Source organism: Hyperolius riggenbachi, chromosome 1 (assembly GCF_040937935.1).
Source record: "Hyperolius riggenbachi isolate aHypRig1 chromosome 1, aHypRig1.pri, whole genome shotgun sequence".
In the NCBI taxonomy this organism is placed as follows: domain Eukaryota; kingdom Metazoa; phylum Chordata; class Amphibia; order Anura; family Hyperoliidae; genus Hyperolius; species Hyperolius riggenbachi.
The window spans coordinates 222556671-222583503 of NC_090646.1; the positions used below are offsets into that span (position 1 = coordinate 222556671).

Sequence of the window (26833 nt, forward strand, 5' to 3'; positions counted from 1 at the left end):
TGGAATACAAACAGAGGAATGTGTTGAATTATTTTTTTTAATATACTTATGTATAAGCCAAATTTTTCATCACAAAACATGTACTGAAAGGTCAGGAGGGCTGAGGAGGGGGAGGGTACTATTATGGAGAGGGGGGCTTATACACGAGTCAATCACATTTTCCTAATTTCTTCAGGAAAAGTGAGTACCTTGGCATATAAGCAGCATATTACTCATATATATGGTAAATATTATTGCTCTATTATTTTATATACTGATAATTGGATACATGCAGTTGCTTGTATACCAGTGTGTTATTTATATCAGTAACATAACTGTTTTTAGTTCTGTATGTACTGTATATAATCTATATAGACTTTCAAAGCTTTTCACATATTTCACATTACTTTGCTTTGAAAAAGGTTGTCCGTAGACTTACTCTTATCTCAACAAATGACAAGTGACTGTTAGGGCCAAATGCAATCTTTTCTCTGACTCAGCCCAATATAAAAGTGCATTTTCCCTTTTTTCTATAATCCTTACACAACCACCTCCCATGAGTGGCGCTAGAGACAGAGGCGCCGTTTGCAAGGATTGGGCTGTGCATGAGAACCTTAGATGATAAAAGCTTTTCTTATTTTTTCAAAAGTAAATATTAATTATAGTCTCTGTTATATGAGAAGTGTCTTCCTGGGGTCTGGTGGATTAATGCTGGACTTGTTCTCATCAAAGTAGATAATGAATTAGTATATCCTAAAATGTGTTGTTATTAGCAGCTTGTTTCAGAATTAGCTCTAATCAGAAAATGACATGCTTGTCGATAGATGGGTGAAGCAGAGATAGGATTTGTCATGGACACTGCTGTGTGCTGTCTGTGAGGCAATGGTAATTTTCAATAATGTTCTGAAAATGTTCACTGTCTCAGCATACTAATGTACTAACTACCGTAGGCCTGTTATTAGCGGAATATGCAAAATAGGGAAGAAAAAAAAACATGAGACTTCCCCTAAGGCTACTTAAGCGGATCTTATTTAATATAATTTTGGAACTTATAAAATGGCTGCTGATTAGTGTGGAAGCAAACTCTTATTTTCCACACAGTGGAAGAGAAAGATCCACTTCCTTCCTGCTCTAAAGTTTGCTCCCAGAAAGTGCATGCATCATGAACAATCCCGGAAAAACATCTTAATCAGTTCACAAAAGGGGAAAAGAGGCACCCAGGGTATGATAAAACTGTTTTAAAAACAGCTAAAATGAAAGAAATTAGGTGGCTTACCTCAAGAATGACAAATTCGAATGGTAAATAATGAACTTTAATATGCACTTGGCAACACGTTTCATGCATTTCAGCCCACTTCCTGAAGCCAAATAAAGTGCCAGAGAGATCAAAGCTAGAGCAAAGGCACCTTTTTTCACAGTTTTGTCATACCTTGGGCACCTCTTTTCCCCTCTTTGTGTTACCTACCCTCCCTCGGGAGGGGTATTCTATTTGGTCAGGTGACTGATACCACCCCTACAACCATCTAAAACCTTTTGCGCCAAGAGAGCGAGGGCATCCAGTTCGACTAGACACCCGAGTGGAGTTGGGTTTGTGCATCTCCACCTGCCTACAGTGGTTGGTTGCTGTCTGTAACCTCCCTTTGTGACTACCTCTACCTACTCTACTTCAGTTGTACATTGTTGTGACTTACTGCAGCATCGGGGCTCCCGTTGTGTCTGTGTTTTCTGTTCACCCTACCCACCCATATTTTAATCATTTAAAATCATGTTCATATTTTCTTATTATTATTACTATTATTACATTAATATTATAATAAATATGTGTTTTATACCAATTACACATTTAAACACAGTGCTTAACAGAGTACATTATAGTACATATAGTAATCCATGTCACTAAGTCATATAGTGGCCCTTAGTGGTGTTTACATTATATTACACTTGACTGACATAACATCCATGTGTTATTTATAATAATGAAAATTCTATAGGTGTTTTATATGTAGAAACCGCTACATTATGAGCATTGTATATAAAATTGCTGTCCTGTCTTAAAGAGTATGTCACCCGACCCAACATGTTTGGCTGAGTACTGTAATCACTATACTTTTTGGGGGGAGAGGTGGTTTATGATACAAACACACACAATTCCATATATATTTTAGTGATTGTTATACACCTTTTATGGAACCTATTTACATACTTGTGTTCCCCAAAGAACAACTGACCCAGCACAAAGCTGCCTAAATTAAGCACAGAAGTATGTTAATGCTGTATCCACAAACCATGGTCCATTGACTGTTCCTCTCTTCTTTCCCTCTGTATCCCCATATCTCTGCCCATTGACTGTTCCTCTCTTCTTTCCCTCTGTATCCACATATCTCTTTCCATTGACCGTTCCTCTCTTCTTTCCCTCTAGTAACCATAATTATTAGCTAAATTTAGATTTTCACAAGGGAAGAAGCAGGCTTGCCTCCTATGACCCTTCCATTCCCTCCTCTTAAAGCAGGTATGATGGACTCCAGTCCTCAAGGGCCGAGGTCCTCACATATTACTTGGCACAGCTTAAATTAATTGATGGGACTGAATCAGGAAAGGTGTGATTCATCTACCACATATTTCTTCAAGTTCTCAGTTCCTCCTAAACACTGGCATGAATTTGGCCCTGGAGGACTGGAGCTTGACACCTGTGTCTTAAGGGGAGTGAATGGGACGGGGAAGACATGGGGAAGGAGGGTGAAAAGAGGGAACTTTGCTGCAAGCCTTCTTCTTCCTGTCTGAAAATTCTACTTTAGCCAAAGGTCAGGTTTTTTTAAGGAGACTGGGGTGGGGGGGGAGAGAATATCATATCCTGAACAATTCCACTGGTCTAATAAATAAGAATGAGTGAAAACAATTTAGCAAAAAACAAAACTGTCCCGAAGGGTGCAGGGGGTTTGAGCTATGATCAAGGATCAACTCACCTCCCTTCCATGCTGCTCTCTAGCTTCTTACACTTCCACCTTCACAGCAGAAGTTCCAGTTTAAAAGACCGAGGTGTAAGAAGCTGGAGAGCAGTATTGAACACATTGGAAGGGAAGCGGCGGGCATGGTGAGGTAACCCTTGCATACACAGCCTGAACCCCCCACACTATAGATGATTTTGTTTTTCACAAAATTATTCCTGCTTATACCTACTGATGAATACAGTGTACAATGAAATCACTGCACTCCTTTCATATTTCGCACAATCAACCAGAGGTTACCGTTTTCTGATTTGGCTGGTTTCCTGGCTGTAGTGCTGATTTTCACGTGGCTAAACTTTCTAAATCTTTAACGTAAAAAATATACTGATCAGGAGTCCAAATATTTTTCTGAAATTCCCAATTCATGTGCTTTGCAAGTGTTATAGCTAGGGGACCTGCATTCTATTTAGTGAGTTTTGGTTACAGAAGGAGGTCACCTGTGGCAGCCTCCACATTTCTCTCATTAGTGCTTCTGGCCAATTGCATGGCAATAGGGGATGTAGAGGCTGGGACTGCAATGGGGCTCCTGGCCCAAATGAGCTGGACTTCAAGCACTGTGTAACCCCTAATTGATGTTACATGAGTAATCAGCGCGGGGTAAAATGTTGACCTTTTTTTAAATGCAATTATCAAAGTTCGAGCAGTTTTATTTATGCAGGAAAAGCTGTCATATGTGTATGTTTTAAGTTTTAATGTTCTATGCAAAATTTCATTGTAAACTGTAAAGTTAAAGTACTTTTTTAAAATATTGCTCTGTGACATCTCAGCATATTCCAGGCAGTGAAACTCATAATTGGATTATTCTAGTTACAAAAAGTAGTTTATGTTAGTGCGTTTGTCTGTGGCCTTGACATTTGAAAGATGCTTCTGTGTAAAGACTGTAAAATCATATACTGAGTGCTCTGATTCATTTCAAGGTACACCGTCAATCTATAATTACTGTTATAGAGGGTTCAGACCCCGCTATGCCGGATTTATATGATAGCAAAGCTTTAAGGGCTGGTCCTTTACTGAGTTAGCAATCATGAAAAAGGCAAGAACCGCTCAGGTTTTTGACACAATTAATAAATAAATGATCACCTCTATATGTGCTGAATAGTGGTTATCATTAACAAACTGTTCCCCTCCCCTGCTGAAGCCTCCCAAACATGGTGGCTGTGCTTGGCAGGTTTTGGTGTCTATATCATCTTCTATTTATGGAGTGGTTGAGGGGCTTCACTGTACTGTACAAGCTCACATTGGCACCCATGGCTTAGCTATGCCACTGCTTCAGGCCAAGCAGCAGGCTTTGTTCTATGGGTAAGCAAAAGGTAAGTGTATGACTATTACTATTCTGAAACAATAGCAGTTGGGTCAGTTCCTTTGCTAATCTGGTGTCCAAAAACATCGAGGGACCTCTATACCTCCAAGCGGCTTCGTTCTACCAGACCTGTGCTGTATTCGTGCTTGCCGAGTGTGGATGCATCATCGCCTTAGGCCTCGTTTCCATCTATGCGCTTCTGTCCGCTTCTGTCCGCTTTTCAGCAACATGCATCAATCTGTAACATTGATGTGCTGATAAAAAGCAGATAGAAGCGGACAGATGGAAACAAGGCCTTAGGGTACGTCATCGCCGTGGAAGGGTCTAGAAGGGAATAATTTGTGCACATATTATTTATTATTTTTTCTGAAGCAAACACCTTCCTTTGCTGTACCTGTTTTGAATTCAAGTTATGCAATTTTCCCGTTTTTCGAACTCTGCACATTTATGTAGGTAGTTAATTCGGGTGCAGCTTCTGGAAGCACTGCCAATGTCTCCTGCTGTAAAAAGCAAACTTAAGTATACTTATGGCTAGCTGCATCCTTGTGCTTCAGTTTGCATTCAAATTAGATTAGGCATTAGTGCATAATTTGCATATGATTTGTATTCAGAGTATGAGTATTTTAGTCCCTGGGGGGATCTGCACACCTCTGTTGGTTTCATTTAATTTTCTAGGAGTGCTGTCAATTGCTTGCTCTTGTTCACTCTCCGTCAGAAGATAAAGAGGTACTCAGGGCTGGATCAATGGGCTAGAAATGCATACCGTAAGGCTTTGGTCTACACAGAGGCTTCCCACTAAAGATATATCTAACTTTAATATTAATTGACATTCAGGATTGCTTTAAGAAAATATGGAATAGGTGGTATCTTGACAGATCCTCCATACTCGGATACTCTGCGTTTATAATGTTAAATGCTGAGATATTCAGTGTTTCTACCTGATCTTCTGACTGGTTATGTAATGGTCGTTCACCAGTGGCTCTGGGTATTATTATTGTTCTTTTGATATACGGTAATTTTCCCGTTCTGAAGAAATTTTGTTATTTCTCCTCTTGTCCTGTATTTGCTTAAAATGTAATTTCTGCCTTTGAAGTTGCATGCACAGAATATAAGATCTGATGTTCCGTCTTATCATAAATCAATGTCATAGCTTCCTCTACACTCCAGAATTTTCTGTGATCTTTGCAAACCATAAAATAAAAAAAAAAGAGATAATCCCATCTGTGTCAGTTTAGCTTACTGCATTGTGCCTTTTTTTCATCATACCCAGCTTTTTTATTATTTCTTAGGCCGGTGACAAGTTTGCCTTGACTACAAAGACTTATAAAACATAAGCTTTGCATGTGCACACCAATATCTGACTGAATTCCACCGAGCTGCATATATTACAGCTTTGTCCTTTCCATTGTGAAAATCTAAAGCTTTGCATCTTCCCTTGTCAAGCAAGATATATCTTTTATCATCATCATGTCTTGTTTCAGGAAGCGACTTTGTCTCATTATCTATCTTTGTGCCGCATGCACACTGGTGTTTTGAAATAGTGGCTACATGTGTTGAAAGGTAAAAAGAAGATCAGCGTTTTATAGTGTCCATTAATAGCTTGTATGCTGTTCGCTGCTCTGACACCCTTGTCAGATAACTAGACATCTTACACTGACCAAAGTAATGCTTGAAAAGAGAACTGTGGGATGATAAAATGAGATACATTGAAACTTTGAGGCCAATCTTTCCTAATGAGAACTTATTAGTGGTGGAAATTAGAGCCTTTGTGTTACTCTAGTGATGGGGCAAAATAGCTTACAAATATGTTTGGAAACGGATGAGGCTCCTCTGTAATGCCTACTTTACACTATGCTATTTAAGTCATATCAATGAGCCAAATCAATAATTTCCGGCATGTCCAATCTGCTCCCGAGAGCGGGATTGATTTTGTACAGTAGTGATCTGAGAATTGATTCACTGCTTGATCTGGAGCAGATCGGACATGCAAGAAATGGTTGATTTGACCTGTTGATCTGTTGGGAAATAGCATTGTGTGTATCAGCCTTAAAGAGACTCCGTAACAAAAATTGCATCCTGTTTTTTATCATCCTACAAGTTCCAAAAGCTATTCTAATGTGTTCTGGCTAACTGCAGCACTTTATACTATCACTGTCTCTGTAATAAATCAATGTATCTCTCTCTTGTCAGACTTGTCAGGCCTGTATCTGGAAGGCTGCCAAGTTCTTCAGTGTTGTGGTTCTGCTATGAACTCCCCCTTCTAGGCCCCGTTCTGCACACTGCCTGTGTATTATTTAGATTAGAGCAGCTTCTCTCTTCTATCTTATCTTTTACAAGCTGGATAAATCGTCCTCTGAGCTGGCTGGGCTTTCACATACTGAGGAATTACAAACAAGGCCAAAGCTGTTTGCAGGAAGAAAAGAGCAGCCTGAAACTTCAGTGCATGAGAGATGCAGGTGGAAAGAAACACACAATGATCTCTTGAGATTCAAAAGGAATGCTGTATACAGCCTGCTTGTGTATGGATGTATTTTCTATGTGTGGACATGCTGTACATCAACCTACTTCCTGTTTTGGTGGCCATTTTGTTTGTTTACAAACAAACTTTTTAAAACTGTTTTTAACCACTTTTAATGCGACGAGGAGCGGCGAAATTGTGACAGAGGGTAATAGGAGATGTCCCCTAACGCACTGGTATGTTTACTTTTGAGCGATTTTAACAATACAGATTCTCTTTAAGACTGATAAACAAGCACTAAGGGCCATATGCAAGTCACTTTTTCACCTGAGTTTTCTCCTAGGTGATATTTTTAAACTTGTTAATAAAATGCCTTTTAAGCCACCAGAAAACAAGAAAATACTCAAAATAATTTTGATAGTACCTTTTCACCTACTTTTTGGTACTTTTTTAATTGAAAAATGCTGAAAAGTTATTTTAATCGAAGATGAAAAATTATTTCCTGGGAGAAAAGTCAGGTGAAAAAGTGAATTGCATATGGCCCTAAATGTAAAAAATATTATCATTGTAGATTCATTTAGGACCAGCCTATTCCATAGTGGTTCACTATAATTACAGTAGCAAAGACAAAGTGTAAAGACAATAGCATGGGTACAATGACGAGGCTAATACAGATAATACACAGTTTCATAGTGTACCCAGGAGCAAACACATAGCCAAGTACAGTAACCAGCAGTTCTGTGGAGTACCAACCCTTAACACTATTTTCATGAGCGCTTTTACAATTCTGCAGACAGCAAATAAGTTATATTTCCTGTCTAGGCAGTGTTATATGCATGCATATGTACTTTCACACACATCAAAACAAACCTGTGTGAACTTTTTTCAGCTGCTTACAGTGCAGCCTTTTTTGGCTCCTAGTTTTACTGTAACCTTTTGCACTGTAAGAGTGTGAATGTGACAATCATATACTAACAATACTAGCAATGAGCACATCACATTCACAATATTCCTTTGAGATTGCCCATAGGTAACAGAGAAGGCCACCATGAGAATCCCTATGTGTCACTGTATATGCCATGTAAACAGGAATGGCATATACCTAAAAGTTCTGCTAATCCTTCTGTAAGCCAACAGTACCAAATAGCTGAGGCAATTCTGAGATCTCATTGCCCTTAGATTTTGATACGTATTTAGAAAAAAAAATATGATGAACACAGAGATTACAATGGAGATCAGGAAAGGGGAATTTATCCATGTTGCAGGCATAATTAAGATTTTCTAACATGGCTAACAGACATTTGCATTTCATTGTTTTTAATACAGTTTTTCAATATTTACACACCCATATACATTGTATAACATGCATAATACAATAAAATAAGAATGAATATGCTTCACCACAAAGTCATGATAAGACATCTTCAGATCTTTCTGACCAATTTCTTTCCAGTCCCATTATGAACGGCTCAGCATCTAGTGTGATAAACTAAGCTCAGAGACTTGAACTTATCTTGTAATGCTGTCTTAATGCGTCAAATAATAAATATATGACAAGAGTTAAATGGGGGGAGGCGGGGTATGATTTTGTAAAACTTATCTTCATGAAGTGTGGGATATGGCAATGATGAAACTGACACTTTGAAGTGTCCCATTCAGTATAGCTGATTAGGATCTTTGGACTCCATTGATGCAATTCTCCTTTCCTGCTTCATTTGCATGATTGCATACAAAAAAGATAAGGCATATCTTTCCATAGTGCTAGCTTTACTTGCTTCAGAGGACATGGACTTTGCATTGCAACTTCCCTCCTGCTTGATTTGCATGTTTGCATACAAAAAGGATCTGGCATATCTTTCCATACTGCTAGCTTTACTTACTTACTTACTTACTTACTTACTTAAGTGGACTTTGATCTGCTGCCCCCGTTACATCATTGATCTAGGAGCTTATATGGCCTCCAGCAGGGGTTCAGCTTGGCCAAGGCAAATCAATCAGTCACTTCAGAATCAGAATCAGAATTTTATTTTCCGCCAAGTACGACTGGGCTTGGCACGAGCAGGGCATAGAAACAGTAAACACACACCAGAGATAGCAATACATCAAAACAAATCAAATACAATACGGTACGGTACAGTAATTACATAACAGCCATTTCCAAAAAAGAGTTCTGCAGTGCAGGCATGCCTAAAAGACTATTCTAGCTAGTGAAGCAAGCGGCCTAAGGAGGGGCTGCTCTTCTTTTGGTGGTGGGGGATGGGAGTGAGTCCCGAGAGTTCAGTGATTTGACAGCTGAGGGGAAGAAGCTGTTCCTGTGCCCTGAGGTCCTGGTGTAGATGGCCCGATACCTCTGGCCTGAACAGAGACGACAGAAAAAGCGGGAGCCTGGGTGCGAAGGATCATTTGTGATCCACAAGGCTCTGGAGCGCAGTCTGGTGTTGAAGAAGAGTAGGTCCAGTGGGGGAAGTGGTTTTCCGATGATCTTTTCCGCTGATCTGATGACTCTCTGTAGCTTGTGTCTGTCGCTGGCAGAGGAGCCAGCGTACCAGACAAGGATAGAGGAACAGATGATGGATTCGATGGTGGCTGAGTAGAAGCTCGTCAGCAGTTTCTGGTCCATGCCGAACTTCCTCAGTTGGCGGAGGAAGAATAGTCTCTGCTGGGCTTTCCTCTGGATGCAGGTGGTGTTGGCCTTCCACCTCAGATCGTTGAAGATGGTTGTGCCTAGGAGACGGGCGCAGGGGACTTGTGTGACTTCCGTGCCGTGGATGTAGATTGGGGGTGGTGTGGGTGCACGCTTCCTAAAGTCGATGATCATCTCAACGGTTTTTGCGGTGTTGAGAACCAGCCCGTTCTCCTTGCACCAGTTGCAGATTTTTTTCAACCTGTTGACGGTATGCCTGCTCATCGTTATTGGTGATGAGGCCCACAATGGTGGTATCATCTGCAAATTTGATAACTTTGACAGAGTTTTCAGTGGATCTGCAGTTGTTTGTGTACAGGGAGAACATGACTGGTGACAGGACGCAGCCTTGTGGGGCCCCTGTGTTGGTGGTCCTTGTTTGGGAGAGGGTAGTGCCCAGCTTGACGACCTGAGATCTGTTTGTGAGGAAGTCAGTTATCCACAGGCGCAGGGTGGGGTGGACTTTGAGCTCAGCAAGGTTCTCCTGAAGTATTTGAGGGCTGATAGTGTTAAACGCTGAGCAAAAGTCAAGGAGGAGGATCCTGGCAAATGTGTTTGGTCTATCCAGGTGCTCGTTGACTGTCTCCAGGCAGATGTTAATGGCGTCATCAGTGGACCTGTTTGCTCTGTACACGAACTGGTGTGGGTCCAGCAGGGGCTCTGTGGAGACTTTTAGAAGAGGCATAACCATGCTTTCAAAGGCTTTCATAATGACGGATGTGAGAGCCACAGGTCTGTAGTTGTTGAGGTCGGTGACACCCTGTTTTTTGGGGACGGGGATGATGGTCGACCTCTTGAAGCATGCTGGGACTTTACCTTCCTGGAGGGATCTGGTGAAGCTGGAGGAGAGAATAGGAGCTAGCTGTTGAGCACATGTTTTTAGGCATGCTGGTGACACTCCGTCTGGGCCTGAGGCTTTCCTAGCATTTAGCCTTGATAGGTGGCGCAGGACATCATCCTTGTTCACAGCCAAAGAGGGTGAGATTGGACATGGAGCAGATATGGTGGAGGATGGAGCAGGTGGCTTCGGAAGACCTGCAGGTGCTGCTTGGTTCTCAAATCTGCAGTAGAAGTCACTGAGGTTCTCGGCAAGCTCAGTGCTAGGAGTTGCATGTTGAGGGGGGGGGGCTTATATTTGGTGATGGCCTTAAGCCCTTTCCAGACAGCTTGTGAGTCATTTGAGGAGAGGTTCTGTTCCAGCTTATCCGCGTAGTTCTTTTTGGCAGCTCTCAGTTCCCTGTTTAGGTTGTTTTTTGCCCTTCTATAGTCCTCTTGGTTCCCAGCCCTGTGCGCAGCTTCTTTGTGACTCCGCAGGTGTCGTAGTTTTTGGGAGAACCATGGTTTGTCGTTTGGATAAAGTTTAAGGGATTTCATTGGTATACACTGGTCCTTGCAGAAGCTAATGTATGATGATACGTTGTCTGCCCACTCATCCAGGTTTGGTACCTTCAGGGCCTCCCAGTCTGTACAGTTGAAGCAGGCTTGAAGTTGTAGCTTAGCCTCACTTGACCATTAGCCTCACTTGGCCTGTTTTCAGGCGCCTCTTGTAGGTCGGAATCAGGTGGATGAGGCAGTGATCAGATGAGCCTAGTGCTGCCCACGGAACGGCCTTGTATGCATCTTTCAGGACCGTGTAGCAATGATCAAGGGTGTTGGAGTTCCTAGTGGGGCAGGTTATATGCTGGTGGAGGCGTGGTAGCTTTTGGTGGAGGTTGGCCCTGTTGAAGTCTCCCATTATAATGAACAGTGAGTCTGGGAGGGACGTCTCCCACTGCGAGACCGTGTCGCTGAGAACGCGCAGGGCAGTTTTGACCTCGGCATCTGGGGGAATATACACACCAGCAAGAACATATGAACAGAACTCCCTGGGTGAGTATTGTGGCCTGCAGTTTACGAGAAGAAGCTCGAGCTCCAGGGAGCATATTTTGGCAAGTATGGAGGTATTTGAGCACCAGTTGGAGCTGATGTAAAAACAGATCCCGCCCCCTTTCCTTTTCCCAGAGAGGGTGCTGTCGCGGTCTGCTCGGATGAGGCCAAAACCTGGCAGATTCAGGGCGCTATCAGGAATGTCCTCGTGGAGCCATGTTTCTGTAAAGCAAAAGACTGGTGTGTTGTTGCCAAGTTCTCTCTTATTGCTTAGGAGCTGTAGTTCGTCCATCTTGTTGGGGAGGGAGCGGACGTTTGCTAGGAGGACTGCGGGGATGGCTGACCGCAGACCTTTCCTCCTTAGCCTCATCCTGGCTCCAGCCTGACATCCTCTTCTTCGCTGGCCTCTGCCGGGCTCCCGCGCGGGGGCAGTGATTTCCTGGGCGTGGCTCCAGACAGATGAGGCCAAAACCTGGCAGATTCAGGGCGCTATCAGAAATGTCCTCGTGGAGCCATGTTTCTGTAAAGCAAAAGACTGGTGTGTTGTTGCCAAGTTCTCTCTTATTGCTTAGGAGCTGTAGTTCGTCCATCTTGTTGGGGAGGGAGCGGACGTTGGCTAGGAGGACTGCGGGGATGGCTGACCGCAGACCTTTCCTCCTTAGCCTCATCCTGGCTCCAGCCTGACATCCTCTTCTTCGCTGGCCTCTGCCGGGCTCCCGCGCGGGGACAGTGATTTCCTGGGCGTGGCTCCAGACAGTCATATAGGAGCCTGCTCTCTGGGAGCAGGTCTGCGCTTTGTTCCCATTTGAGGATCTGCGACCTGGTGAAGTAGGTGCGGGAGGGGTGGTGTTGGAGGCATGGATGTAAGTGCCGGCTCACCGTCTGCGAGGGGTGGTGTTGGAGGCATGGATGTAAGTGCCGGCTCGCCGGCTCCGAGGGCATAGAGCTGTGATGTCGCTGCAGGTAGCGTGAAAAACAGAACAGGAAGCAAACTATCACCTGACTTTGCAACAGTGACAGTGCGATGTGGACCAGTCCATCACATGAGCAGTGCAGAGATAGTTCATTCACATGAGCAGTGCAATACAGTCCATTTCCCTGAGCAGTGCAGTAGAGTTCATATACATGAGCAGTGCAGTCGAGACTATCACAAGAGCAGTACAAGACAGACCATCATATGAGCAGTGCAAAACTTGGGGTCTAACCCACAGCAGAGGCATCCTATTCTGGCAGGGTCACCCTGTCTGTAACTTGTATGGCATCCACTGCTTCCCCATAAAGTATTGGTATTGGTGGGAGTATGTAGCTTCCTGCTGCCTCCCCATCCCCAATAATCACAGACCTGCAGATCAGCAGCAACATGAACAGAGAAGAGAGTGGTAGAGTGACCATGGAGTACACTTCAGATCCCAAAGTGAGGTAATTGCTTATGTCCTACATGTGAAGTGTGCCGCACTGTTACTGTGTGCTGCTCTCCTTTCTTCAGGTCGCAGCTGATCTGCAGGTCTGTGAGTGTTGGGGACGGGAAATTAGCTGGAGGATACATACCCCAACTGATATCACTACCCTATGGAACAGGACACCTTTGACTATCTATACTGGGAGTGGCTACCTGTACTGGGGAGACATCTTGGCTACCTATGCTGAGGGTGGCTACCTATACTAGGGGCAGTGCAAGTGGCGTACCTAGGGCATTTGACACCCGGTGCTGGTTATTATAAGACACTCCCCACCACCACCACCCCCGCTCCCAACGTCCTCCCCCCCCAAAAAAAGGAGCGAGTGTGGCATAAGAGCGCCACGGTGGGTAATGCCAGGTATAAGTGCTCCCTGTATAGTAAAGTGGGCAGCATTTCACCAGAAATCATAAAGTGGGCAGCATTTCACCATAAAATAATCGTTAAGAGAGCAGCATTTCACCATAAAATAATCGTAAAGAGAGCAGCATTTCACCAGAAATCATAAAGTGGGCAGCATTTCACCAAAAAATAATCGTAAAGAGAGCAGCATATCACCAGAAATTGTAAAGTGGGCAGCATTTCACCAGAAAATAATCGTAAAGTGGGCAGCATTTTACCATAAAATAATCTTAATGTGGGCAGCATTTCGCCAGAAAATAATCGTAAAGTGGGCAGCATTTCACCCTAAAATAATCGTAAAGAGAGCAGCATTTCACCAGAAAAAAAATCATAAAGAGAACAGCATTTCACCAGAAATCGTAAAGTGGGCAGCATTCACCAGAAAATAATCATTATGCGGGCAGCATTCACCAAAAAATAATCATTATGTGGGCAACAGTCATCAGAAAATAATCGTTATGTGGGCAGCATTCATCAGAAAATAATCGCTATGTGGGTAGCATTTACCAGAAAATAATCGTTATGTGGGGAGCATTCACCAGAAAATAATCGTTATGCGGGCAGCATTCACCAGAAAATAATCGTTATGTGGGCAGCATTCACCAAAAAATAATCGCTATGTGGGGGGCATTCACCAGAAAATAATCGTTATGTGGGCAGCATTCATCAGAAAATAATCGCTACGTGGGGAGCATTCACCAGAAAATAATCGTTATGTGGGGAGCATTCACCAGAAAATAATCCTTATGTGGGGAGCATTCACCAGAAAATAATCCTTATGTGGGGAGCATTCACCAGAAAATAATCGCAATGTGGGGAGCATTCACCAGAAAATAATCACAATGTGGGGAGCATTCACCAGAAAATAATCGCAATGTGGGCAACAGTCACCAGAAAATAATCGCAATGTGGGGAGCATTCACCAGAAAATAATCGTTATGTGGGCAGCATTCACCAGAAAATAATCGTTATGTGGGGAGCATTCACCAGAAAATAATCGTTATGTGGGGAGCATTCATCAGAAAATAATCGTTATGCGGGCAGCATTGACCAGAAAATAATCGTTATGCAGGCAGCATTCACCAGAAAATAATCGTTATGTGGGCAGCATTCACCAGAAAATAATCGCTATGTGGGGAGCATTTACCAGAAAATAATCGTTATGTGGGGAGCATTCACCAGAAAAAAATCGCTATGTGGGCAGCATTCACCAGAAAATTATCACAATGTGGGGCGCATTCACCAGAAAATAATCCTTATGTGGGGAGCATTCACCAGAAAATAATCGCAATGTGGGGAGCATTCACAAGAAAATAATCGCAATGTGGGGAGCAGTCACCAGAAAATAATCGCAATGTGGGCAACAGTCACCAGAAAATATTCGCAATGTGGGGAGCATTCACCAGAAAATAATCGCAATGTGGGCAGCATTCACCAGAAAATAATTGTTGTGTGGGCAGCATTCACCAGAAAATAAACCTGTAAAAAAAAATTCACTCACCTGGCCAGCCTCTGACGCGCAGCTCCCCGACGATCCTCCAGCGACGATCCTCCTGCAGCCAGTGTAAATCTCCCACGCTGACAGGCAAAGAGCAGGGCTACGGGAAGATGGCGCCCAAAGCCCTGTACTGGAGACACAAATAGTCTCCAGTGCAGGGCTTCGGCAGCCATCTTCCTGTAGCCCTGCTCTGCCTACGGGAGGCAGTCCCCGCAGTGGGCTGCGGGGAGTTCAACAGCTGGGGGGTCCCGGGGCGGGCAGCGGGGAAGAGAGGCAGAAGGAGGGGACCCAGGTGAGGGAGGGGGATCTGTCCCCCCTCCCCGCCGCTGTCTCCTACCCCTCCTTCTAGCGCTGCTCTTCCCCTACCATTGGGGGTCATGGCGACACCCCCTTGAGTGTCAGTCACCCGGGGCGCCACGCCCCCCTGCACCCAATGGTAGGGACGCCACTGGGCAGTGCATCTTTGGCTATCTACCTATACTGGAAGGCTACCTATTTTAGGAGGTAAATTGGATATCTATTATTACAGGAGAAGGGGCCTCTGACTGCCACAATAATATGCCATAGGGGGCCACAAAAACCTTAGCTGCACCCCAGGTCTCCAGGTTGTTCCGTGGTCAGAGGCAGGGTTGCCAACCCAATTTCTTATTTTTACTGTATAAAATGGTCAAAAAATCTGGACACCTCAAGTTTTGGGCAGACCACAGGGGTGGAATCAGTAGCAGGTTTTTTTAGGGAACTTGTGAATTTTGGGAGGAGAGAAACAATAATATGGTAAGAGTATTGTCTTACCATATTATTATGTTTCTCTCCTTTCAAAATTCTATAACTATGGTAGGATTAGATTGTAAGCTCCTCTGAGAACAGTCAATGACATGACTATGTACTCTGTAAAGTGCTGCCGAAGATGTCAGTGCTACCATAAGCCATCAGAAAAGGATTACTATGAAATTGGGCCCTAGGCAAGATAACACTTTTTGCCCTTCACTGATGGTCACCTGGCTTACTGAGTTAAATCTAGTGGGGGCTTGCATCCAGCCATCCACCATGCCTCTAGACTCTCTCCAGGCCCTAGGTTTGCCTTGTGGATGATCCAGCTCTGTATGCCCTGCCTGGCTGGACAAGCACAGTGGCTATTGACTAGTTGGAACCGAAAGTGGGGCGCTGCGGGGGACCAGATTTGTTACTGCGCAGAGTGAGTCGGACACAGGCAGCTGGAGGGAGGCGGCCGATAGAAGCCCCAAATAAATTAGTCTGATGTTTGTTATCAGTTTAAGTTCACTTTAAATTACCTCTTAATAAAAATGTAGGCCCTTATTCAATTCACTTTTTCTCCTAAGTTTTCTCCAAGGAGATAATTTTTCATCTTCCTCCAAAAAGTAGGGGAAAAAGTTTTGCCAAATTTATTCTGAGTATTTTCTTGCTTGCTGGTGATTTAAAAGGCATTTTATTGATCAGTTGTGAAAACATCACCTAGGAGAAAACAGGAGAAAAAGGGAATCGAATAAGGTCCAGTGTATTTGATACACTTTATACCAGCATTTATTTAGTTCATTGATCCTTGAAATTGGCAGTGTACAGACCTTATAGCAAGGCCTAACATTTAATTGGTAAATCATCAACAATTTGATCAATTGCTTGCATATGGTTTAACGAGCCTCGCAACTTAAATGCTGTTTGTTTTGAGATAGTTAAATAGGGTCAGCTCTGCAACGTAGTGCAATGCAGGTGTTCTGTGTTTGTGTAAAACACTTTTACACCTGTCTTGCAGAGCAATGTGAGAATGTGCCCTGGTGATTAATGTATGTACTGTATGTTTAAAAGTGACATGATCCATTCCTTAAAGAGAAACCATCACCAAAAATTGAACTTCATCCCAATCAGTAGCTGATACCCCCTTTCCCATGGGAAATCTATTCCTTTTCACAAACCGATCATCAGGGGGCTCTGTATGGCTGATATTGTGGTGAAGCCCCTCCCACAGGAAACTGTGAGGACCATGGTCCTGGCAGTTTGCTGTCTGTGAACCTTGTTGCGCTGTGGGAAATAGCTGTTTACACCTGCCAGCAGTAAAAATGTCACTATGTGATAAATGTCAGAATGTAAATCGGGGAGAGTAAATATTTTACATTGGGCAAACACTGACTAAATCCTTTATACATAATTATTGTAAAAATGAAGCACTTTTTTTTATTACATTATTTACGCTGGAGTTCCTCTTTAAGTTTGTTTACTGCTCCTTCTAAGGGGTGTAGGATAGCAGTATTCAAATGTTATCCTCCTGGCTATAGCTTAGAAACTAGAAATTGTTTTGATGAACTATTTTACTGTAGGGGAGCATGTGCAGCATGCTAGAGAAAGAATGTCTCTCCCGTGAGCTCTGCTCCCGTGCAGTACATTCGGGCGATTACCAGCTATAATTAGGGCTGCCTTCACAGATTACCTACCAGGGACATCTGTGGGAGATGCTCAGCAAGTCGAGAAATGCTGTGCAATCCAGTGTGGCGGCCATAATGTCCTGCTCAATCAACCGCTGCAAAAAGTATGCTGATTTTTTCAGCCCAAGTTGTGTTCCTGTTTTCTATATTACATGTAAATTACATGGCTACAGAATAACATGCTCTATAATGATATGGTTGGGTCTGTGCTTCCCCATCACTCTGATTCATACATTCTACCACTGGGTTCATAATACAATGTGCTCCTCTTCGAGGTCAGATCACTGGCATAACCTTTGAATATAGCAAGTTTATGGGTATGTGCTCCATCACACTGTGGTCAGCTATTTGATAGATGCGCACTTCAGAGTGATGGCCCACTAGGTCCCTGTCTGCCTGCTATAGCTGATGATTACATTATGGACCTCTATATGTATTAAACACAGAAAGTATTATCAAACTGTGCTGCCTTGATATTTTACCAACTAGTTTATATTCTATGATCTACTTTCCTGGGTCCGTGATCCTCCAGGCTGGGCAGGGTTATGGGGAGGCAGCCCACAAATGTCCCATTTCTCATGCTACTATATGCTTTCTAACATAATTAGGCCTTAAATATATCTCCTATAATAGTGGTTATGATTGTTTAGCTTGACCCTATAGGAATGCTAGTTTGTGCATAATTGAAAGCTAGTTTGGGTCCGTGCTCCGCCAGGCTGGATTGGGTCATTCGATGACTATATAGTCCAGTGTGGCAGCCCACAAATGTCCCACTTCTCCTGCTACTACAGGTTGTCTAACTATTGCACTGTAGGTAATATTGGATTTATTTTAGACAAGACACAGAACATTTATCTTGTGCTCTCACCTTTAAGGGGAGAGTAGCAACTCAGCTAGAGCCTCACTGTGAGTTTTCCTACAGTATGGGGGGAGGGGGAGAGGGGATTACAAGCTGTGATGTCATCCTGGCTAGTTTAAACATAATAGATTTACAGTATTGAGTAACTTAAATTGCTGCTGCTGTAAATGTAATTAATTTTCAAGAATTTCTGGGAATGTTGCAGATAAGTAGATGGTTCCTTATAATAGCATTACTCCTTTCTTCTTTATATTCTGCTTTACTGTATTACTTGCATGGGAAAAGTACACTTATTTACCAGCCTCTGTTTTTTGTCTTTGCAGAGTTACTGGGGGAGAATTATTTGAAGATATAGTGGCAAGAGAATACTATAGTGAAGCAGATGCCAGGTAAGATAAAGGGCATTTTATCTCCTCAGCCATTAAAGTATATTCGACTCAAGACTGTAAAAGAAATGGCCAGAACTGCTGCAGAAGCATAAACAAAATATGCACTGTATTTTATTCACAATGCATAGCTCTACATTCATACATTGCCTCCTTTTACATGCAGATGTGTTCTAAAGCTAGGTACACACATCCAATCCATCGGTGATCAGGTAACAATCCCTCGGGCTACAAGTCAGGAAACAATGTTGTACACACACATCTGTGTTCTGTTGCTATGGAGAGGGGCGGAGGGACGATGTTTGTCACAATGCAGAGTAGATTCTATAGCATTGTGACGAGTCTTGTATGGGCATTAGGGGTTCACTAAGGATTCGACAGTATGGTTCATTAGTGGCCACCGTACAAACATAGTGATCTTCGGTTGAAGTGGCCATAATTGGTCGCTTCTGCCGATGGTTATCGTATGTGTACCTTCAGAAATCTTACTGTTGACAGAACCCCCAATAAGTGCATATTAAAAATATGTTTTTTCTGAGCATTTTATTGGTATGATCTTATCCTCATTAATGGCATTGCCCCACATGAAAGAGAATGGCCTCTACCTGTGAACATGACCTTTTAATTGTCACCTGTCTCGAAGATTTTTATCTTCCATTCATTAACAGTTAAAAAACACTCATGTAAATACATATGTAAACACACACAGCATGTCAACAATTTGGAAACACAACCAGTGACAATTTCTCAGGCACACTGTGTAGTTTATACCTCGTTTTTCTATTATAATACGCTAACTAATTATTGGCAAAGTAGACATTTTGGCACTGAGCAGTGTTTTCAGTTATATGCACAAAAACATAATAACACTTAAACTGGATCATAATTGAGGAACACTTCACTGGCAACTGTAACTGCTCTATATACGCTCTCCATCCAGACTGTTTTTGTTTCTTTTGTTAAGCCCCTCTTTAGGCAAGGTTTATGTATTTTTTCTCATTTTACAGTCAGCTGCTTTCCTCTTCAGACTAGTTTTATAAGCCATTAATAAAATGTTAGAAATAATCCTAAGTAGCTGATCATTTTCTGCTTATCAGTATTTGGAGAATATTGAAGTGGAAGAGGTCTTGATCTTCAAAGTGATGCGATCTTCTCCTCCACCTCCCACAGCACAACAGTGATAGATTGCACTATGGTATCATAATCATCCCACAGATGTTCTGCCGATATTTCTACGCAGAATAGAGCAAATGCCTTAGCAATATACATCAAAAAAGGATTGTACACAGAAAAGGATGCTTGGCTGAATAATTCCAGCTTGTAATGTGTCCATGCTGGTGTTCAATGTAGTTGTCTCTACTGAGGCCCAGGCAATAGTATTACAGTCGCTAAACCTCTACTGCTTTCTGTCACAAAGCAGTAAGTTGGGTGATGATCATCTTAATATAGGAAGATATGTGCAGTTAAGAAGGAGGCTTTATATTAAAGTTTTTTTCATAGTTGACTTATTTTCTATTAGAGTTTATTGAGTTTATATGCACTTTTATGTCTATGACATTAGCTAAGTGTGACCATGCAATTTCTTCTCTCAGCCACTGAGTTTCCTACATGTAACTTCAATTACTATATGCCAAGTACATTAAAATGTAACAGTCATTGATGTGACGATGATTCTTTAGTCCATATGTGGTACCAGTTATGTGAGCACACATGCCATGGGTATTATCCTAATTTCCATACATACATATACACACACACACAAACACACAGGATCAGAACACACATATACCAAGACCAATGCACACATACTCAATACCAGTAGATGCACATTCACACACACACAATTACACATACACAGCACAACACTGCAAGCTTCACCTTACTTGCGAGGACTTCTGTGCTGTCCTCATTCACACACAGGCTGCCCTTTCTATGCTCATATCTTTGAGTGCGGTGGGTCCAACCACCCTCTGAAAATTGTGGGTCACCCTGAAAAAAGAATATAGTGAGGACCAGGAGAATCTCTTGGGTAAAAGAGCAACTGGCCTGACTCCTGACACCCAAGGAAGGTCAAGGCAGAACTAAGGTGGGAGGAACAAGCAGCAGAAGAAGAGTTGCACATTGCTCCTGCGGTGACCAGAAATGCAATCAGAGAAATTCAGAAGGTCATACTCAAAAGTAACCAAATCCTAATTTATTCAAAAATCTTGACACAGATCCATTCCATAACCAACAAATCGCCCCGTAGGGTCCCCTTTGTCAAGGTAAAAGCACAGAATGCACTATTCAATTTGTTGGTCATGGAATGGATCTGTGCCATGATTTTTTAATAAACAAGGATTTGGTTACATTTCAGTGTGCGGACCTTCTGGACTTCTCTAAGGTGGGAGGAGGTGCCCTAAAATTTATAAAACAAGAACAGTTTGAGCCAAATTGCACTTCCCTCAAGACACTGATATTGACCTGAGGAGTTAGTTGTAACCTGTGAAACACGTTGTGCAGTGTGTTGTTTTTTTTCCAGTAAAATCATTTTCCTGTTATTTTGTTTTACTGTTGAGGTAAATATTTCTTACCTTTTTAACTGTTCTTTATTGTTTTATAATTTTGGTGCCCCTCTTCCCACCTTAGCTCTAACTATGCCATGTAGTCCGGGCAGCACCACTGACTAGTACACTGCACATGAGTTGCCAAGAACACTGCACATAAGTTGCCCAGAACACTGCACATGAGTGATTTGGAGCTGCAAGTAGCAGGTAGGAGCAAGTAAACATAACAGTATCTAGAGACTTCACAGTAGCTGCTAGGTTTCACGTTGGCCACAGCATCTCTGGCAGCAAATGGGGAGATTAACAAACAACAATTCCATGAACAGCCTAATTTCAGTCACCAGCTGGCAACTGGGATTTTTCCAGCCCTGAATTTTATATATATATATATTGACACTTGCGTAATGTAGGAATATGAGATATTTGCAGCAACAGCAATTTTTAGCTTTTAGAAGTGTACTCTTCCTATATTAGATCCACAACCTAATTGAATTGCATTTCAGCAATGTAAAAAGTTGTAAGAATACATTTTACTTCTTAACATGAAGATGTTAGGATTAATACGATTGATTTAAGGAATGCATACAGAACAGATGAAAGAGGTGGAACAGTTGAGAGTAGTTGTAAAACTATCTGTTTAAAAACTCCAGCCCATCATATCTTGTGATTAATAAGAATATTGTGGTCCTTTTTTTAATTCTTTTTCTCTCCTAAGTTTTCTCCTTGGTGATATTTTCACACCTCATCAATAGAATGCCGATTAAACCACCAGCAAGCAAGGACCCAGCATCATTTTGACAGTACTTTTTCATCTACTTTTTGGTAATTTTTAAATACCAGACTGCTGAAAAGTCATTTTAAAGCGGAATATAACCCTGCATTTCAACTTTGCTCTAAAACATTATTTACAGTATATTATATGCAACCAGCATTTTTTTTTACTAGACCAGCATTGGAAGGGTTACACAGAACTTTAAAGTTCCTGGACAGAACTGCAGACGCATCCGAAGCTGACATAGATACATTTTGTTTACATAAATGTATCTAAGTGTGGCATGTGACTCACTCTCTCTGACTGAGAAGGAGCTGGAGGACAGCCAAAGAGTGTGTAACATTTATCACTTGTTACATTCTATGTAGTTAAATGTATTTATCTGAACTTCTGCATATCTCTCCACGGAACTTTAAACCTCTGTGTTTAACCCTTCCAATGCTGGTCTAGTAAAAAAAATGCTGGTTGCATATAATATGCTGTAAATAATGTTTTAGAGCAAAGTTGAAATGCAGGGTTATATTCCGCTTTAAACAGAAGATGAAAAATTATCTCCTGGAAGAAAACTTAGGATAAGTAAAGTAAATGATTTAGGGCCTATGGTTCTTAGGCAAATAACTTTTTCTCTTGAGTTTTCTACTTAGAGATGATTTTTTATCTTCTCTTTAAAATACATTTTCAGCATTTTACAACTGAAAAAGTATTAAAAAGTAGGTGAAAAAATACTACCTAAATTATTTTCAGTATTTTCTCGCTTGCTTGTGGTCAAAAAGGCATTATATTTATGAGGTGTCAAAAAATCACCTGGGAAGAAAGTTATGAGAAAAGTGAATTGCATATAAGCCTAAAAATGTAATTCTTATTATGATATTTATTATTGATTTATAAAGCAACCAACATATTCCGTGGCACTGATTAATGCTTTCTCATACTCGAATGGCTCTGAAGTTCTTGAGAACTATGACATTTCAGTGCTCAACAGAGGCTTGCTGGGGAGTGATGATGTCCCACAGGTATTTTTGTGAAAGTTCTCATTCATCAAGGTCATAGCTAAAGAAAAATAAGACGGTTGAAAATTGTCAATATTTTGTGGCTTTGGTTGATGCTTCATCACTACAACAGAGAAACTTCTACAGTTCTAACAGAACTGAGGAAATTCTTAGGCATTCACAGTTATATGTTAGTGACAAGTGGTGTTGAAAATACCTCTGCCACTGTTTGTTCCATTTTTGACAGTTAGTCAAGCAGCAGTGCCCACTGCTTTTATTTTTTTGCATCCACTTGTGACAATGATGACCTCATTCACCCATTTTGCAAACCAATGTTCTCTTTGTTTAATATTTGCCCCTCGTCATTCTCAAAATGGTGAGGTTTCCTCTGGAGATGTAGCTATACCAGAGATACTTGGTTTGCAGAGTCGAGCCACACACTAGATAATCTTCGGCCAAGAATCAGCTGCTCCCATCCTCATTTAGTAATCCAACAGGACAGAGCTCACTGCTCACACTAACCCACTGCTGCAAACCAGTCTTTTCTCCTCCCCTCTCCATTGACAGTGCACCCTTCCTCAATATAGCTCTGTTTATTAAGGTACCTATGCTGGCTTACATTTTTTATGAATGTGAGGAGTTTATCATGCATTCATTGGTGGGTTGGCTCTTTTTTTTTGTACAATATTTGCTACACAAAAGCTACATATAGTGTGTTTTTAACTGTATTGGCTTTCTCTTAAGGCCCATACCCACAACACGATTTTTGTGAATGATTTTTCAGCACAGAAGATAATTTGTGAAACAATATTTTACGATGCACGCCACCCACAGCGATCTTTTGTTTTTAAACAACTGTCATGTTGGATTAAATCGTGGAGTATCGTTCTGATCATTTTGTGGGTTTTGCTGCTATTGTGCAAATGATCCTTTGAATGATTGTGCGTTTCTGACGTCGCCAACGACCCATGCAGATTCGGCCAGATGGATCGGGGAACGATCGCTTTTCGGTGGAGATCCCTGATCCATCTGGCCATGGGTACTCCAATTAACATGACTGTTTACATTTTCTGACAGTCTAAAGCTTACCAATCTGGACTCCAATAAAAATAGATGCTACATTTAGAAAGTGATGTAGCCTAAATGTATACAATCCAACATATTAGTCACCTATGTTCTATCATCCATATTTCTTTTTGCGTGGTGCCTTGCTCCTAGGGGCTGTTCCATTTTCTACAACCAATTGCTTTTGCTATCACTATGTAGAAAAAGCTGTGATTTTAATATCCAGTAAAATGCAAAAAAAAGTGTTTTAGCAATACACGTACAACCCTTTCCTAATGAAGCATTTTACAATAGGAGATAAGCAAAAACTCTCTAGCCAGCTGCATACTACAAATATAACACGAGCAGTTTAATAGGCTCAAAAAATCATTAAGGTGTAATGTCAGAAAAAGTGCTCGGTGAATTTGATGGCCCTTCAGCCTATTGTGTATTGGATTTCCCAAGATTTCCTTTAGTATTGTAGCATTTGGATTGCTCACCCAAGCGGCACCTCTAATTACAGCCTTGAGAGGAAAAGCCTGAAAGAAAAGGTTTTCATTAGTATTATTGACTTAGTACATTTTGATACAATACAGATTTTAATATGGTTCTGGGAAACTAGAGGCTGACCCAACATTCTGAGGTAACCCGAGCATGGATACTTCATTACATATATTGACTATTAGATCTTTAGTTTTTTTTTTCCAACAAATAAAGCAATGCTATTTATTAACAAATCCATCAGTGTTAGTGTTGTCCTCCTCCAGTTGAACAAGAACTATAATATAGGCTTCAATTGTATTTAACTAATAAAATGAACAACAGTTAAATGGTTACATTGCTTTACTAATAATATATATTTTGTTAGGTTCATTTATTTTTACCAATTACACCTATTCTATTACTTCTACTGTTTGTTCATGTGTTTTGTTAAAGGAATACTATCGATACCCAAGTGTTCTAAAATGACAATGTACAAATAATGTCTAAGTAGCTGTGTAAACATTTTCCTACTTTTCATGTTAAATATCAGAGGAAAAAGCTGTAATTTATTGAGGGTAGGATTTAGCTATATTGGGACAAATCAATTGCAGAAGGGGTGTCTGCTTCAATGCACAGCCAGTGTTGCATATCAGACTACAGAAAGAAAATATCAAACATATCAAACTCTGAAAGCAAAAACAATATGAAAAAGCTGTGACAATTCGTTACATTTCCGCTGCTCTCTTCAGACACTTCAGTCAAAAACAGAGCTCCCAACAGCTGCAGCTCCTGTGTCCTGTCTCTCTCTGTCACACATAGAGCGGCACATAGAGTTAACTGATCAAGTGTGAGGGGAATTTCCCCTCTCCTCATGGCTCAGTCAGCCGTCAGTTTTGGCGTCAGTAAACTTTGAATGTATTTTGCTAACAGTAAACAAAGAAGTTGCTACTAAAATGTATACACCAGTACTTACCAGCACTTCCCAAACAATTCCTGTGTCAATTGAAAAAAATATGTGAATCGATAGTATTCCTTTAAGAACTCACTTATCCGAGCCACCTAGTTTCATAGCTATAGTCAGCCTAGTACACTTAGGAACACAAATAGAAGACTGCAGTAATAGGCAGGTTTTCCAGGGCTGGTAACACTGGTTTAAAAGTTACACTATTGTATAGTAACTTTAGTTAGTTATTGCCTGAACATAATACTGTAAGTTGGGGGTTGTATTCTGGCTCTGGCTGTACTGATTGCTGACAGACTGGTATGTCTACCAGTAGTAGAAATAATGGAATAACATTATGCTGTCCTTTATGACATGGCAGTGATTACATGGGTTCTTCACAGTTTTTCATGTGCTTCTGACTTGTTCATAAACAGCATGTTACACCGCTAAGCAGAATGAATTAGGATCCCTTCAGGGCACCAGAGAACACCATTACATTTAAATGGATGAGCTGAAATAAAATCGATTTTTATGTGGGAGGCTTCAAGTGGTAACTACTAGGTTAAGCATGTAGCATTTGTTCATAATATAGCTCTCAGCATTCTATATGTTTACTTAAACTGTCCATCTTGACTGCACAAGAAAGTTTAATAACTACACGTGTGAACTAGAGTATTTAATATCTGCCATGAAGAAAAGTCTCTGTCGATTAAAACCTGCTCATTAAAGGGGCGCTATGGCGAAAAAATGCAAAATTTAAAATACAGTAAGTGCAAATAGAGACAAATTATTATTATTATTATTTATTAGATTTATATAGCGCCAACATATTACGCAGCGCTGTACAATAAATAGGATTACAGACAATGATAACAGGGTTGACAGAACAATACAGGTAACAGACCATAGATACAACAATACAGGTAATAGCAATAAGATACATAACACAATGCAGATAATAGTACAATGCCAGATCATAAACTGGAATGGTAGTGGTAAAAAATTACTAGTTCCAAATTCTTGGTAAAGTGCACACAGTCAAGTATGATACACAAGGGGAGAGGGCCCTGCCAAAGGCTTACAATCTAGAGGGAGGGGCTGGTGACACAAAAGGAGTTTCTTCCAGAATAAGAAGTATGTTTCTTCCAGAATAAAATAAGCCATGAATTACTTTTCTCCCATGTTGCTGTCACTTACAGCAGGTAGTAACAATGTGACAGAAGCGACAGGTTTTGGACTAGTCCATCTCTTCATAGGGGATTCTAAGCAAGGCTTTTATTCGTTATAAAGCTATTCCCTAAAAAGGATTTAAACAATGATGGTGGCCAGCTTCCCTGCTCACTACACAGTCTTTTGGCAGTTGGACAGAGCAACTGCCATTCACTAAGTGTTTTTTAAAAATAAATAAATCCCTGAGAATCCCCCATTAAGAGAGGGACTAGTCCAAAACCTGTCAGATTTCTACTACCTACTGAAAGTGACAGCAACATAGGAGAAAAGTAATTTATGGCCTATATTACTCTGGAAAAAACATACAGTACTTCTTATTTGTTTGTGTTTGCATATATTTAAATTTTTACCATTTTTCGCCATAGTGACCTTTTAAGCTTTGCCATAACACAGTTTCTTCAGTTTTTTTTTTTTTATTTCCTTCTTTTTTTGTATTTATTTATATAGATCCACCCCTTTTTGTCTTATGTTTCCCACTTTTTCATATTTCCGTGA

General features: G+C 41.3%; 1 protein-coding gene across 15 annotated transcripts in view; it reads left to right on the forward strand.

Moving 5' to 3' along the window:
• CAMK2D (calcium/calmodulin dependent protein kinase II delta) overlaps positions 1-26833 on the forward strand; it is a 330923-nt gene that overhangs the window by 199262 nt on the left and 104828 nt on the right. For all 15 annotated transcript variants that reach the window (XM_068280781.1, XM_068280836.1, XM_068280817.1 and 12 more), the window contains exon 5: positions 18269-18334. In XM_068280781.1, the coding sequence (XP_068136882.1) occupies positions 18269-18334 (66 nt within the window). The remainder of the gene's footprint in view (positions 1-18268; positions 18335-26833) is intronic.